The 17,554-nt window shown below is 37.6% G+C and overlaps 2 protein-coding genes across 4 annotated transcripts in view; one reads left to right on the top strand and one right to left on the bottom strand.

The window, feature by feature from the left end:
* ERCC8 (ERCC excision repair 8, CSA ubiquitin ligase complex subunit) overlaps positions 1-6,939 on the bottom strand; it is a 49,553-nt gene extending 42,614 nt beyond the window's left edge. The window contains exon 1 of one of the 3 annotated variants that reach the window (XM_043887157.1): positions 6,766-6,939. In XM_043887157.1, the coding sequence (XP_043743092.1) occupies positions 6,766-6,924 (159 nt within the window). In that variant the 5' untranslated portion in view covers positions 6,925-6,939. The remainder of the gene's footprint in view (positions 1-6,765) is intronic. The other 2 variants (XM_043887155.1, XM_043887156.1) reach the window with 2 other exon arrangements.
* Positions 6,940-7,022: 83 nt separating this feature from the next.
* NDUFAF2 (NADH:ubiquinone oxidoreductase complex assembly factor 2) overlaps positions 7,023-17,554 on the top strand; it is a 162,250-nt gene continuing 151,718 nt past the window's right edge. Inside the window, exon 1 of the mRNA XM_043887164.1 lies at positions 7,023-7,228. Within this exon, the coding sequence (XP_043743099.1) occupies positions 7,102-7,228 (127 nt within the window). The 5' untranslated portion in view covers positions 7,023-7,101. The remainder of the gene's footprint in view (positions 7,229-17,554) is intronic.

Here is a 17,554-nt window from a genome sequence, read left to right as displayed (position 1 = left end):
AAAAAAAATTACGAACAATAAATGCGGTAGAGGGTGTGAAGAAAAGGGAACCCTCTTACACGGTTGGTGGGAATGTAAACTGGTAAAACCACTATGAAGAACAGTATGGAGGATTCTTAAAAAACTAAAAATAGACCTATCATATTACCCAGCAATCTCACTCCTGGGCACATACCCAGAGAAAACCATAGTTCAAAAAGATACATGCACCGAATCTTCATTGCAGCACTATTTACCATAGCCATGACATGGAAGCAACCTAAATATCCATCAACACAGGAATGGATAAAGAAAAATGTGTTACATATATACAATGCAATATAACTCAGCCATAGGAAGGAATGAAATGGTGTCATCTGCAGAGAAATGGATGGACCTAGAGACTGTCATACAGAGTAAAGCAAGTCAGAAAGAGAAAAATATCATATAATATCACTTGACTATGGAATCTAGAAAAATGGTACCGATGAACTTATTCATAAAGCAGAAATAAGAGACAAAGATGCAGAGAACAAAGGTACAGATACCAAGGGGGGAAGGGGCTGGTGGGATGAATCGGGAGACTGGGGTTGACACGTATACACTGCTACGTACAAAACAGACAACTAATGAGAACCTACGGCAGAGAACAGGGAACTCTATTCAGTGCTCTGTGGTGACCTAAACGGGAATGTAACCTAAAAAAGAGAGGATACAAGTAAACACATAACTGATCCACTCTGTTGTACAGCAAAGACTAACATAACATGGGAAAGCAACTATGCTCCCCCCAAAAGTAATTTAACAGAAGTGGCGGGGGGGGAGATAAAACTAAACAACAGGAAAGCAATTTAACATTAAAATGTCCTTATTTCACCAAAATTACATGAAGTTAAAAATGGCTTAAATACAATGCTTAAATCTCCTAACATACATCCAAGGATATTTATAGATTATTAAAAGCCTTATACAAATTTTTGAAGTCTTAAGATTATTAACAATTACATGTAAAGAGTTTCTCCTGAAGCATTATCTTAATTATCTTATGTCTTATTTAAAGAGTGTATTTTGTTCATTTTAATTTAGATATCTAGAACCTGAAACACATTTTCATAAACAAAAAGCTAAATTCTTATAACTTAAAACTTAAATGAGGACATCTAGTGAACAAAAGCTTAAATTACAGCTTTAAAAAATTTCCCTGAATTGTTTCCTACAGCAATATAAAATGAGTATGTTCAACTCAATAAATAAGCACATTTAAATAAATAAAATTAAATATAAATAAAAGTGATTAACAAGTACTCACACAATTAAGATGAATGAAATTTCTGATATTCAGTAACTATAAAACATCATTACCCTGGTGAGGACATTAAGATTAAATGAGTTAAAACATAAAAAGGGCTCATAACAAGGCTCAGCACACAGTAAGTGCCTAGTGAATGTTAACTATTAGAACCTGTCTCAATCTTTTAGATGTTAAAAAGCAATTAGGTTAATATAATTAAATGACTTCTACATTCATTATTGATCAAAATGAGCTAATTTAAATGAGATTTTTTTCCCCTTAGACTTATTGAAAAATAAATGAATACGTAACACTGATAAGCTTAAGATGTACAGCATGATGGCTTAATTTACATACAGTGAGAAATGATTACTAAAATAGGTTCAGCTAACATCCATCATCTCATACAAATACAACAAAAAGAAAAAAATTAAAAAAATTTTCTTTGTGATGAGAATTATTAGGATTTACTCTCTTAACAACTTTCCTATACATCATATTTCAGTGTCAACTATAGCCAATTATATTGTACATTACACCCCTAGTACTACATATTTATAACTGGAATTTTATACCTTTTGACCACTTTCCTCCAGTTCTTCCTCCTACCACTCCCTGACTCTGGTAACAAGTCTGATCTCTTTTTCTATGAGTTTTTAAGATTCCACATATTTAAATGAGATCATACAGTATTTGTCTTTCCTTGTCAGACTTATTTCATTTAGCATAATGCCTTCAAGGTCCATCCATGTAGCTGCAAATGGCAGGATTTCTTCACTTTTTGTAGCTAAATAATATTTCATTGAGTATATGTAATACAACTTCTTTATCTATTCATCCATAAATGGACACTTAGTTTTCCATGTCTTGGCTATTATAAATAATGCTGCTATGAACATGGAGGTGCAGATACCTTTGCAAGTTATTGCTTTCATTTCCTTTGGATATATTCCCAGAAGTGAAATTGCTGGATCATATAGTAGCTCTATTTTTAATTTTTGAGCATCCTCCATAATGGTTTTCCACAGTGGCTATACCAATTTATAAATCTCACCAACAGTGCACAAGGGTTTTAAATTCTCTATAGCATTAAAATCCACTCCAACATTTGTTATCTCTTTTCCTTTTGATAACAGACATTCTAACAGGCGTGGGGTGTTGCCTGTTGTTTTTGCACTTCCTTGATGACTAGTGATGTTGGACATCTTTTCACGTACCTGTTGGTCATTTGTATATCTTCTTAGGAAAAATGCATATTCAGGGTTTTTGGCCCATTTTTCATTTTTTCCTCTTGTTATTGAGTTGAATGAGTTCTTTATATATTTTGGATATTAAGCCCTTATCAGATAGTTTGCAAATCTTTTACCCCATAGTGTAAGTTGTCTTTTCACTATGTTGACGGTTTCCTTGGCTGTACACAAGCCTTTTAGTTTGATATAGTCTTGCTTGCTTTTGTTTCTGATTTTCTTTTTTTTTTTTTCTTAGCCCATGAAGTCTCACTCTAGACCAATCTAATCTCTGCCTTTAGCAGGGATTAGACCTAAATACTTTAGGTCTGTATCATTTGGGAACCAGAAGAAGGGGCTAAGGTAAAGGGAAGGGGACGGTTCTACAACAGGGAAGCAGGGGTAGGGTTTGTGTGGAAGGAGGCAAGGTATGCAAGAAATAATTAAAATGGCAGGCCTGAGGCTACTATCCTTAAAAAGCCCTGCTTGCCAAACTGGCCCTTACTTGACTTCTGGGATTTCAGGAGGGTTCCCATTATTTCTGGGTAAGAATGGCTCACTGTGCCTAAATTATTTGAAGCAAACAGTATACATTATGAATACTTACATGCCTTCTAGGAGTCTGGAATTTTGGTACATGCTAAGCAGAAAGTGCCTATGTGGCCAGTTTGTACTTAAAAACTGCTAGGCACTGAGTCTGTAATGAACTTCCCTGATAAGAGATTTCACCTATGCTATCACAATTCATTGCTAAAGAAATTAAGCATGTTCTATGTGACTCCACTGGGAGCTTGTGCCTGGTTTCCTTCTCAAGTCATCCATGTGCCTTTCCCTCCAATGAGTTTACCTGTATCCTTTTGCTGTAATAAATCATAGTCATGAGTAATTTGGTACAACTATATACTGCATACTGAATCCTTCTAGAGAATCCTCAAGCCTGGAGGAGGTCTTGGGGACTCTTGGGCCAAGGCAGTGAGAAGAATAGAGGAGAAAAGAGGAAGGAGAGACAAAGTGAAGGAGAGACGATGAAGGGGAAAGAAGTGAAAGAGTAGAGATATAGGGGAAGGCAGAGGAAATTGGGGTAAGGAGGGTAAGGAAAAGAACGAGTCCTGGTGTCTTTCAAAATCATTTTTCCAATCTCTCTGCTATGAGACATCACATACTGGTCATTAACGGCCAGAATCCATTTTGATTGATTGGTTTCCATGTCCCACTGATTGCTAAGTATTAGGTTGGTGCAAAAGTAATTGCAGTTTTGCATTGTTGAACTTTGCCATTTGATATTGGAATACATTCTTAAATAAATGTGGTTGTTATACATCATTTTAATTCACATTTCTCACTTTATCTTTTTATGCTAATGACTTATTACTTTCTGTTTATTTTGTATGTATTTCAGACTATGGAAATGATGTTAGACAAAAAGCAAATTCAAATGATTTTCTTATTTGAGTTCAAAATGGGTTGTAAAGCAATGGAGACCATTCGCAACATCAACAATGCAATTCACCCAGGAACTGCTAACAAATGTACAGTTCAGTCATGGTTCAAGAAGTTTTTCAAAGGAGACGAGAGTCTTGAAGATGGGGAGTGTAGTGGCCGGCCATCAGAAATTGACTAGCACCAATTAAGAGTCATCATTGAAGCTGATCCTCTTACAGCTACATGAGAAGTTGCTGAAGAACTTAATGTCAATCATTCTACGGTTGTTTGGCATTTGAAGCAAACTAAAAGGTGAAAAAGCTCAATAAGTGAGTGCCTTGTGAGCTAATCACAAAAAAAAAAAATCGTTTTGAAGTGTCTTCTCTTATTCTATGCAAAAACAAAGAACCATTTCTCAACCAGATTGCAACATGTGATGAGAGGTGGATTTTATATGACAGAGATGACCAGATCAGTGGCTGGACCAAGCAGCAGCTCCAAAGCACTTCCCAAAGTCAAACTTGCACCAGAAGAAGGTCATGGTCACTGTTTGGTGGTCTGCCACTGGTCTGACCCATAACAGCTTTCTGAATTCCAGCGAAACCATTATGTCTAAGAAGTATGTTCAGCAAATCGATGAGATGCACTGAAAACTACAAGGCCTGCAGCTGCCATTGGTCAACAGAAATGGCCAAATTCTTCTCCATGTCAATTCCTGACCACATGTTGCACAGCCAATGCTTCAAAAGTTGAAAGAATTGGGCTATGATGTTTTGCCTCATCCATCATATTCCCTGACCTCTTGCCAAATGACTACCACTTCTTCAAGGATCTAGACAACTTTTTGCAGGGAAAACACTTTCACAACCAGCAGGAGGCAGAAAATGCTTTCCAAAAGTTCATCGAGTCCTGAAGCACAGATTTTTATGCTACCAGAATAAACAAACCTATTTCTTGTTGGCAAAAATGTGTTGATTGTAATGGTTACTATTTTGACTAATAAATGTGTTTGAACCTAGTTTGAGCTTCACTGGTAGCTCAGCTGGAAAGGAAACTGTCTGCAATGCAAGAGACCCTGGTTCAATTCCTGAGCCAGAACATACCCTGCAGAAGGGATAGGATACCAACTCCAGTATTCTCGGGCTTCCCTGGTGGCTCAGATGGTAAAAAATCTGCCTGCAATGTGGGAGACCTGGGTTCGATCCCTGAGTTGGGAAGATCCCCTGGAGGAGGGCATGGCAATCCACTTCAGTATTCTTACCTGGAGAATCCCCATGGACAGAGGAGCCTGGTGGGCTGCAGACCATAGGATTGCAAAGAGTCAGACACAACTGAGCAACTAAACACAGCACATGATGATTTAAAATTTATAGTCCAAAACAGCAATTACTTTTGTACCAACTTAATATACTTAATATCCCATGATAGACCATAATAGAAAAGAATATTAAAAAAGAATGCATATATTCATGTATATATTGTACATACATAGATATATGTATGTATACAACTGTCACTATGCTGTACAGTAGAGATTGGGACATTATAAACCAACCATGTGTGTGTGTGCTCAGTCACTGTGTCATGTCTGATTCTTTGTGGCCCACCTGACTCCCCTGTCCATGGGATTTTCCCTCCAAGAATACTGGAGTGGGTTGCCATGCCCTTGTCCAGGGGATCTTCCTGACCCAGGGATCAAACCCATGTTTCTTAAGTCTCCTGCAATAACAGGTGGATTCTTTACCATTGTGCCACCTGGGTATACGTCAATTAAAAAAAAAAAGTTGTAAGAAATAAATCAAACCGCTGAAAACAAAAAACAAAGACAATTTCAAAGCAACCAGAGGATAACAAATTACCTGTAGAGAAACAATGGTTCAAATGACTGCAGATTCCTTTCCACGAACCACAGAGCCATCAAGACTTGCTCTATAAGAACTGCTAAATAAAGTTCTTCAGACAGAAGCAAAGTGATATAAGAAGGAAACTCAGGATATCAGGAATGAAGAGAGAGCAACAGAAATGATACAGCTCTAAACAGATTATTCTTTTCTTTAAAATATGTTTGATGACTGAAAACAAAAATTGTTCCGGTGGAGTTTACAATGTGTGTAAATACAATATATGAGACAACACTCTTCATAGGGCTGAAAAAAGACCTGTGATTCTGTTTCTTAGATATTTTTCAAATATCTTCACCCTCTTGGTTCCAGCTGCCACAACCCTGGCTCAGGCTTCCATCAACACTCTCCTTGCAACAGTTACCTAACTTGGTTCCCACTCTTGCTCTCAACTTCAATCCATTCTTCAAGCTGATGACAAAATGCAATAGTTGTCACCTTTTTCTGATCTTCATACCTCATAACCAAGCATACAAGTTACTTACCCATCTAGCCCCCTCTACTTCCCCAGCTTCATCTTTTGTCAATGGCCCTCTCCTCACAGTTCTCTGCCTCGAGTCACGCTAAATTTTGTTCAATTTCTGGCCTATGCTCGGCCTTTAACATATTGCTTGGCACATGGTAGGACCTCACTAAAAACGCTAACTAAATGAAAGAATAAATTCTTGGAGAATAGTTCTTCCTTGGGAGGCGGGGAGAAAGCATGAAGAAAAAGGAATAAAATAAAATCAAAACATCCTCATTTCGATGTAAAGCGCCCTCACCCAGGCCTGCGTTCACACCCAGTTGCCTATGGGTGTATAAAAGGTAATCTGTTTTCTCAAGTCACAGAACAGAAGAGAGTAAAGCCCAGCGTGGTGGCAGGAAAAAGTGTGAGGCAAGGCTAACACAGTCTTGGTCTACCTTTTAACTAGCATGTTAGAGAAAAAAGTAAGGCTTTCTTTACCTCCGTGTGGACTCTGCTCTCCGGAGGCGAAGAGGGTCTTCTAAACCCGCTTGTCGCGCTGACAAGAACCCTAGCATCCCGTCCTTTCACATCGGCTTGAGAACTGGACGCTGCCATGACAGAACTCGGAGGCGGGGTTGTAGCAGCGGAGCCTCCCATTGGTTAAGCGTGATGCCATCCGACCAATGGAGAGCGCCTTTATTAGAGAGTACGCGGATGGAGGTGGGTGAGACGCCTCGGAGTTGGTGGGCGGGGTCAGCGGCGGGGGCGTTCCCTCTTTGGTTGCTGAGATCCCGGCAGATCCCGCCGCACCCGCGCGGGAGCTGGTGCGACAGCATGGGTTGGTCTCAGCGTTTGTTCGGCGCCCTGCGGCGAGCACTGTCAAAGGAAGTGAAGGAGCAAGTGGGCACAGACCGGTTCGGGAACAAATACTATTATATCCCGGAGTACAAGAACTGGAGAGGTGAGATAAGAGCGAGGGCAGAGGTTGGGTCTTCGGAAAACGACGGGCGGCACGACTGGTAATTAGCAGAGTGCTCAGCCAAGTTTGTACACTCCGCCGCGCCCTCCGCGCTAGCCACTGGCTTGCAGTCGGGCTCTCGCTGAGTGGCCCGCAAGTGCCTGAGTCCCTGCGCCGCAGCGTCTAGGTCTTGAGCCCGGCCGCCTCGGCGCCGGGCGCAGCACACTCCTCCGCCCAGCGCCGGGGTCCTTGCAATCGGCAGAGTAGACAGGGACAAGTCCAGGGAGGTTTTCACCAAAGGGTCCAGGGAGAGTTAGGGACGTACCTTTCCTCCTCCGTGGTCGCCAGTGCCCACCTTTTCGTGGGGAAACTGAAGAGATGTTATTTTGAGCGCCTCTGCTCTCCTCTCTCTTGATGTTGACCTTTTAAAGTGGCTCCGGCGTTGGCCCCAAGCGTCACCTTCCTCGCGGACAAAACTGTCAGAAGTAGGTCCATGCTCACTGACAGTGTGGAAAAGAGATCCCATCACCAGAGCCCACGTTACCTTTCCCTCGAGTTTGCACTCCCAAGACCCTGTTGCGCCCACTTTAAGATACATGGCGCTAATCGTGTTTCTGTGTTGGAATCTTGCGGTTAAGTATGGGTGTTTGCGGAGGTAGGGGGCGTTCTTGGTCCTTGAAATCACACCAAGTGGCAGTAATCTCTTCTGTGTTTTGCATCACCAGGATGCAGAAGATCTCAGGCTTTGGGGTCAGAGAGGTTTGGGTTCTAGAATCTCAACTTTGACGTCTAATAACTGAGGGATCATGGGCAAAGTATTTGTCCTCCCAAGTATCAGGATCCTTGCTTGAAAGAGATAATAATATTGAGAAGCACTAAGACCTTTGAAAGTGGTGTTTCATTCACTTCCTATAACTCTTGATAGAGGAAATTTCTTCTTCCTCGTAGAGCACGTGTAAAGTATATTTTTTACTACTCAAAATTGTTTTGCCTAACATTTTTCTGTAAATTATTTTAATATCTTAGACTTGTTTCCCTAATGAGCGTTTACAGGGCAGGAGATATTTCTTTTTTAAAAAAGTCCACAAAGAACCTAGCATGGTGGTGAAGTATTTCTTGACAGATTGCAAACAGAGGGAAAGATGTTTCTTTTTCATAAGTTGTCAGGTAACATTAAAAACAAATATAAAAACATCAGATTGATCTAAAGTATACTTTACATATGGTAACATTCATCCTTTTTGATGTATGATTTTATAATTTTTGACAAATGCACCATTGTAAATATCACTAGAATCAAGATATAGAGCAGTTGCATCGCCCCCAGAAGTCCCTCTTTCCCCTTAGTAGTTGGTTCCCTCACCCCATACCCTGCTGTTGGCAACCACTGATTTATTTATATTTATAGTTTTGCTTTTTCCAGGATTTTGTGTAAATGGAGTTATAGAAGAAGCAGTCTTTTGAGTCTAGTGTATTTCATGTGCTGTGATGCAGTTGAGATGCATCCGTGTGTCAGTAGTTCCTTTTTGTTAGTAAGTAGTATTCCATTCCATTATGCAGGTTTACCAGAGTTTAACCGTTCATCTGCTGAATGACCTTTAGGTTGTTTCTAGATTTTGGTTACTGTGCAGAAAGCCTCTATGAAAATCCCCAAACAGGATTTCAAATGAACATAATTCTCTTGGGTGAACAGCTAGGAGTGGGATTGCTGTCTTTTGTGGTAAATGTGTCAATATATATAACTAACTTTATAAGAAACTGTTTTCCAAACTGGTTGTACCATATTGCATTCCTGCCAGCAACACATGAAAGTTTAGTTTCACATTCTCACCAGTACTAGGTTCTGCCAGTTTTTTAATTTATGTTTTTATTTTAAACCATTCTAATGGGTAGACAGGGCTCCCCTGGTAGTGCAGTGGTAAAGAACCCACCTGCCAATCCAGAAGATGAGGGTCAGTCCCTAAGTCTGGAAGATCCCCTGGAGAAGGAAATGGAAACCTACTCTAGTATTCTTGTCTGGGAAATTCCATGGACAGAGGAGCCTTGCAGACCCCAGTCCATGGGGTCACAAAGAATCAGACATGACTTAGTGACTAAACAACAGCAGTAAGTAGCTAGTGTTATCTCATTGTGGTTTTAATTTCCATTTTCCTAATGACTGAGGATGTTAAGAATCTTTTCATATGCTTATTTGCCATCCATGGATCTTTGGGTGAAGTATCTGTTAAGTCTTTTGACCATTAAAAAATTTTGTATTAATTTCATTTCTTTGAAAATACAGTATCATTAAAGAAAGACTTAAATTTGCAAAATCATGTGTATTCTAAAATAATATAATTTGTGAGTCAAAGGATATGTTTATCTTTAATTTTATTATAATACCAACTTGTTTTCCAAAGTGCTTATGCTAATTTATACTTCAATTAGCTTGATATTTTGAATCCATGTAGTCTTGATTGTGAGAAAAATTCAGCTTTTATTAATAATGTAATACAATCATTGTATGCAGCTGTCTAATATCTCTCTGTGTCTCAGCTCTTGGATAATTGAGGACTGTGGCATAGCTATGTTGTACAGTCTGTAAATACCATTACAGATTTCCTAAGCCTTCTGCTATAAATCAAGGGAAAATATTTTTAGTTTGTTTTCAAGCAACTTTTCCAAAGATAAGTCATCTAACTTTTTTATTTCCTGGATATGAAAGGTGTTTCTTACAGGTCTCCTTGAGTTTTCTTTGAATTGCATAAATTGAACACCACCAATGAGTAGTGTTTAAGAACCCTTTAGTGGAAATTAGTTTTTCTTTTAATTCAGTTAATTACTCTGGTGCTAGTCATCAAAGAACTACTGTATTTTCTACATAGGATATTATTGAATAAGAGAAAAATCTGTTGTTATGTAGTTCAGAATAAGTCTTGAGTATTATCCAGTCAGCTGATAATTTTAAGTTTAGAATTGTTGAAATTTTAACTAAAAAAAAAAAAAAACCTATTGACATTTCAGGATAAAAAGATAAAGAGCATCGAATGTATTTGGCGTTTTTGATAACAAAGTACTGATTAACATATTTTTTATTGAAAATTTGCCTGCTCTAGAGTAGATTATTTAGTAAAAGATTCCTTAAACTTTATCTAGAAAATTCCTTTGTTATCGCACTCTTCTTATGTGTAATTTGCTTGAGATTTTATCCATCCAGATCCACTTATCTCATGTTTCAAAAGGTAATTCTCTTCCTTTCTAAGATAAATTCTTATATTTGTATACTTGATTCTGACAGGAACCTTTTTGAACCTTGTTTTGTTATTTTCACTTCTTTTTTTTGCACATTTATTAAACATCTGCACCCCTAAAACTAACAAATTTATTAACTGAACTATCTTGAGCTGTTAATTTGCTAATAGACACTGTGAGATTTGGGGGGAGGTGGTGAATATTGTGCATAATTTGCAAAAGCACCAGTTTTTTTGTTTTGAGTATTGTGTTTATTTTTGGACACAATGCTTTAGAAGAGATGCTTGGAAATCTAGAGAGTCCAGACAGGAATAGTTATGATGATGAAATTTTCTAGAGATTATGTCTGTAAGTTTTATTACCTGCGAGTCTTGAGCAGGTTTACCCTGTGAAGATCAGTTTTAGGAGAAGCTTCAAGTATTTGAAAAATTGTGGTATAGAAAAGGATTAGGCTCATCTGTATAGCCTTTAACTCAGAACTTAGATCAGAGGGTAGATGTTTACCTTTTTTTTTAATAAGAACCAACTTTCAGACTGTTAGGGCTATACTAGAGAAGGAAGAGAGTGCTTTATGTTTGATTGTACTCGGAGAATTTAGGGAGATAAGTAGCTGGAGACATTTGATCAGCACCTTGAAGGATAAATAGGATTTCACAAAGAGTGGTAGGAGTGTATTCCTGGTCCGTGGTGGGAAGAGATGGGAAATACCACAGAGATGAGAAGGTGAGTCCCATGTGGGTAGACTTCAGTGCAGAAGAACAGTAGAAAGCTGTTCTAGTGAGGTGATAGACAGGGTCAGCTTATAAAAGACCTTACTTAGGTTTGAAGTTTATATTTCATTCTGAGGTAGTAGGTAACCATTGAAAGCTTTTCAACAGAGAGAAGTTTGTGACATAATTAGAACTATTAGAGAGATGACTCTGGAAGCTCTGCGAAAGAATAGCTCGAGGGGAAAGGAAGGAACTGCAGTTCTACTAGGTGAGAGCATTGTTGGATTTACCCTGATCCTAGAGAGAGATCTTACTGGGCTGAAGTGAAGGAAATGGAAAGAAGAGTTTGGTTTAGCAAAGCTTTTGGACTTGGTAATGAATTGGACTGGTAGAAGGGAAAGAAAAGAGGAGAGGCCAAAGATGATTTTTTTGTTTTAATTCTGGAGAACTGGTGGATGGTGGTGTATTGATCCATGCAAATAGAGGCTAACAGGGACTAATACAAACAGATAAGCAGCCTTTAGGGTGGGGTTGGTGAAAGAATACATAATTCGTTGCTTATAAGAAGGCAGCTTTATAATCAGGCACTGCACTTCCAAACATGTCAGCGATTTGTACTTTAGTACAAATTTGGAAGCCATCTTAATATAGGTGATCACTAAAACTGTAGGAATAGTTGGATTCAGGCAGGGAAAAAATAACATGAGATTAAGAGACAGGTATTTGGGAACCCGGTCATTTCAGTGGCTTCCTATCACCTGAGGGTAAATCCAAACCACCTGGCAGACATTCATGACCTTTGAGTCCATCTTGAAAGTGATCTTGGGCTTCCCCGGTGGCTGAGAGGGTAAAGCGTCTGCCTACAATGCGAGAGACCTGGATTTGATCCCTGGGTTGGGAAGATCCCCTGGAGAAGGAAGTGGCAACCCACTGTAGTACTCTTGCCTGGAAAACCCCATGGACGGAGAAGCCTGGTATGCTGCAGTCCATGGGGTCGCAAAGAGTCAGACACTACTGAGCGACTTCACTTTCACTTTGAAAGTGATACTTGTTTTTAATCTAATCTTTAGATCAATGATTTGTAAGAAGCCTGGGTGTTTATGCTATTAGGAGAGCTCAAACCTGAAAGCTTACATGATTTCCGATATGTCAGGGATTTGAGTCAGAGATAGTATTTAATTTTCAGCATTCAAAAAAATCATAACATTAAAATTAACTGAATGTACTTATATAAGAGTTGCATCTTAAGTTGCATCTTATACACTGTGATATTGAAAGTGTTAGTCAGTGTCTGACTCTTTGTGACCCCATAGACTGTAGCCCGTCAGGCTCCTCTGTCCATGGAATTCTCCTGGTAAGAATACTGGAGTGGGTAGCCATTCCCTTCTCCAGGGGATCTTCCTGACCCTGGGATGGAAGCCAGGTCTCCTGCATTGCAGGTGGATTTTTTACTATCTGAACCACCAGGGAAGCCCTAGTCTTGCATCTAGTCTGTAACTTTGCATAATATTGAGCTTCAGATGATATTCCCAAAATGGAATAGATTGGGGGCAAGGCAGGGATAACAGTGGGCATTAGATAGCAATGACTCTTTCTTCTAGAATCCAGGACAAATATTTAATCAAACATGCTAGATTTGTTTTTGGAACATATTTAAAAAACCTGTAGAACCTTCACTAGGGCTTTTATAGTGAGTTGTTTACACCAGGCTACTGGCAGTGATTTTTGAACTGTTTCATGATTAAGAAATAAACCTATTCAAGTTCAGCATTGTATTAGAAAATCTTACATTCTAAAAGATTTTTTTCACTTTGTGTTCAGGTTTTTAATGAAGCATTATTGTATATTTATAGAAATTGTGAACAAAGAAAGTCTGTGCTAAGATTTTAGTGAAAGCATTTATTACCAAATTATATATTTATACTTTCTATATTAATTTGATTGTGTTTAGATTCACATATGTTTAGATTATCAGTGTGCCAGACATGTTTATAATAACATTTCCTGAATTTTACATTTCATGCTTTTTGGTTTTAAAATAAAAAGAAGGTGGCCTTTGAATATGGCATTTCCAGACACTTTTGGGAAGTCAAATAAACCACGCTTTAAAGGTGATAATTTAGAATTGAGGTTTGTCCATCTAAAATGGAAGTTTGTTTAAAATTAAAGTTTATTTTATGTCTATGTGCTTCCTTTTAAGAAAAAGTAGTTGGATTTTATGTCTTTTCTAACCTGAGAATCATTTGTTTTCTTTATTCAATTATCTTTGACTATTGAATTATAAAATATTTCAAATATAAAAAATAGAATGATAGTGCAAACCTCCATGTACCTACCCATCACTCACTTGAGACAGTTATTAACGCATGACTAAATTTTATTTTCTTCCCACCCTGCTACCCACCTCTCCTCTAATTTTGAAACAAATACCAAACATCATGTCAGTTTACCTATAAACATCTCTTACATGTCTCGAACACAGACTCTTTTTATTTTTTATTTTTATTTATTTATTTTTTTTTTGTCGACTCTCTTTTTAAATTAAAAAAATTATTTTGGTTGTTCTGGGTCTTCATTGCAGCACATGGGCATTCTCTAGTTGCAGCGAACTGAGACCCCTCTTCACCGCGGTGTGTGGGCTCTAGGGCACGCGGGCTTCAATAGCTGCAGCGTGAGCGCTCAGCAGTTGTGGTGTACAGGCTTAGTTGCCCCCTAGCATGTGGAATCTTCCTGGATCCGGGATTGAACCTATGTCTGCTGCACTGGCAGGTGCATTTTTAGCCATTGTACTACCAGGGAAGTACCTCTTTTTAATTATAAAAATGACACCATCATCACATACAGAAATAAAAACTTTCTTAATATCAAATTTTCTGTCCTTCCCATTTCCCTAGTTGTCTATAATTCTCTTACTTACAAGAGAATTCTTATGTTCCCTGTAATTCTCTTATTGGTTTACTTAGTTTTGCAGTTGGTATAAATTGAGCTCCAAACAAAATCTTTGCATTATGATCACTCATACAGTTTTTTTCTTAATATTTATTTATTTGGCTGTGCCAGGTCTTAGCCATGGCATGCGGGATCTTTTTAATATTTTTTTTAGTTGTGGCACATGGGTTCTTTAGTTGTGGCATGTTGAACTCTTAGTTGTGGTATATGTGATCTTTTCCCCAGCCATGGATGGAACCCAGGCCCCCGCGTTAGGAGTGTGGACCACCAAGAAAATCCCACTAATTTGGGACTTTTTAAGAGACCTTTAAAGTCTCCTGTAGTTTATAAGTTTCCTCTTTATGTTAAAAACTTTTCTCTCTCTCTCGCACATACCCCTGCTTTTTTGGAGTGGGTGTTGACAAGTCACTTTTTTTTTTAATGGCATTAGCCCATTAATGTTTGTGATAGGAAGTGGTATATTTCTTCTGTGATCATCATATTCTTTTAGGCTTTGTTGTTTGTGTCTTCTTATCCCTGACTACCTTTTTATTTTATTTATTTATTTATTTTTCATTTATTTTTATTAGTTGGAGGCTAATTACTTTACAATATTGTAGTGGTTTTTGTCATACATTGACATGAATCAGCCATGGATTTACATGTATTCCCCATCTTGATCCCCCCTCCCACCTCCCTCTCTACCTGATCCCTCTGGGTCTTCCCAGTGCACCAGGCCCGAGCACTTGTCTCATGCATCCAGCCTGGGCTGGTGATCTGTTTCACCATAGATACCTGACTACCTTTTTAGATGTCTTTTGTAGCAGAGTCCTCATTTTACCTGAACTTGACTGTACTGAGACAGACCTGAGTGAATGCTACAGGCCTGTGGCTTCTTACAGGGCCCTGGTGGAATTGCTCTGGGAGAACTGTATTCAGTACTCCGGATGCCTTCGCTTTCAACCCCTGCAAGCGGGAATCTTAAGAATGTCAGTATCAGGTCAGAGTCATATTAATAGTTGCCTATGAGAAATAGGGGAGGGGCTCATTGGGGTACTTAGCACGTGCTGTTGTTTGGAAGCTTTAAAAAAAAGATCTCATTTTGTGACATCTTACAAGCTCTTCACATCAGTGATAACTAGGCCTCCATGTTAGAAGCACTTGTGGCATTCCCAGATTCCTTTGACTTGACCCTTTTCATTTATTTGCTCCTTGCTCTTACACCCGTTGCTCTAAACTTGAGGTTTTCTCGTACTACTTTTTGGAAAAACCCATAGACATTCTTTCCAGTGTGGCCTGTTTTGTCTGTGCTGATTTATAGACCAGTACAGCATTCTTGGTTTTACTTTCCATGTTATCATGTATCATTGATTAATTTTCTCAGATGATAAATATATATTCAACATTGCTTCATGCAGAACATATCTGTTTTATGTATTTCAGGACTGTTGGTCTCTGTTTCTCAGCTTCTGATGGTTAACTGTATCAGCTTTACAGTGTAGCTGCATCCTGTATTTTTTAATAAATTCATTAGGATTTGGGAAGATAAATTAGGTTAACATAAATTAATAGCAATGTTTATGTATCTAATTTGTAACACCAGTTAGAAACACTTTTTTCCTCCATTTTGTTCTCAAATCACCATAGTCTCGAGTTTTTTTGCTAATACTTCCATTAATGATAACTGAGTCATTCACTGAGTGTTAACTGATAATCTCATGTCTTTATAACAACCATATAACTAAAGATTATTATCCTTATCTTAAACATGAGGTTTTGTTTCATCTTGAATACTTGAATGAACTTTATGTATGTGTGCCTGGGTACAGAGTACATACTCAGAAAACAGGTGTTCAATGAACTGAGATATTTATGGACCCAGAACTATAAAAACAAAAACAAAGCAATATTTAAAAAAAAAAATAGGAAATGATGAAGTAGTATTACAAGATCTTAAAAGAGGTTATTAAGGCACATTTTTATTTATGATGAATGGACCAAATTATTCTTCAGGGACTGAAATGTTCTTGTTAGAATCTGTAAGGTTATCTTTTCCGTTAACATTTCCAGTGTGGTTCCAGTTTGAACTTAATTTAGTTCCTAGCATCAAACGTATGTCAAGATACGTAGTCATATTTGTTTTCCTTTCAGAATGAGTATTTCATCATCTGATTATTCAAAACCTGTATCATCCAACTGTTATGTGTGGTTATAGAGCTGCACTGTTTTTGATGTTATTTCAACCTATCTGTATTTAGTATTTGAGTACACTAAAAACTATAATAAGACATAGTTGTTAAAAATCAGACAAATAAAAAAAATCAGACAAGTGAGGTGTATCATTTTTCAGTAGGTAATTGGCAGATCACCATATATATAACTCTTGAATGTAACTATGTGTTTACACTAACATTTGGGAAATGATGGAGACATTTTGTATTTTTCCAGCAGGTGGCAGCATTGTCTTTAAAAAAGTGTAGTTGCCACTTTATTAAATATTTTCCTTTGAGCTGATTTGAGGAACGAATCTTTTCTCTAAAATAATTGGATTTATTTATTTTTTCTTCCAAATAAATCCTACACTATTGCTTTATAAAATGCTAATCTTAAGACCAGCATTTCAAAGTGGTGCTGTGGATTATTCCTGGTCAGTAATGCACAGTGATGAAATTGACAATTACAGAATTAACCAAAATTAAAAAGAAAAAAATCATGCATATAATTTTTCCAGCAGGGAGTAATATTCTGTCTTGAGTTGTCAGAGATAATGTAATCATAACCATGTACATCATCAAATTCATAGAATATCCTAAAATGTTTTATGATTTTAATTAAAACATGCCTTCTTTTTAGGGACACCTAAAAAAGGTTGAACGTATTTTAAAATCTTTTAAGTGAGGTTGAAAATACTTGATGCAAGAGAACAAGAGTTCCTTGTCCTTTTTTGCTCTGAGAATTTCATAATTGCTTTACATTAAGAGTAGTAATGTCAACAACAACAATAACTATAATTAGTATTATTAAATTCTGTGAATTAGACTTTCTTCCTAGCACTTGTCATGATTCATTGTATTTGTGGAAGAATTACAGCAAATGAGGAAAAGTAATGTTTCTAGTGTTGTTTGTCAAGGTCATTTAGTGGTGTGCTCCATTTGTATTCATTATGGAACCCAAGTTCATCTGTCCAGGTAAATCAGTTGAACTTACTCTTCTTTTTCTTTTTTAAATTAATATATTTATTTTATTGAAGTATTGTTGACTTACAATGTTTCAGGTTCAGAGGAGGTGATTCAGTTATATATACAATATATTATTTTTATATTATTTTCCTTTATAGGTTATTACAAGATATTGATGATGGAAACTTACTTTTCTTAGCTCTCTCACTTTCCAAAGTACTACTCAGTTCGGCAGTTCATTTATGCTACAATTTGGAGACTGTCTTAAGTATTAGTTATTC

This window comes from Cervus elaphus, chromosome 25 (genome assembly GCF_910594005.1).
Source record: "Cervus elaphus chromosome 25, mCerEla1.1, whole genome shotgun sequence".
Taxonomy (NCBI): domain Eukaryota; kingdom Metazoa; phylum Chordata; class Mammalia; order Artiodactyla; family Cervidae; genus Cervus; species Cervus elaphus.
Note: the sequence above shows the minus strand (reverse complement) of the source record. Positions and strands in the feature narration are given on the sequence as shown.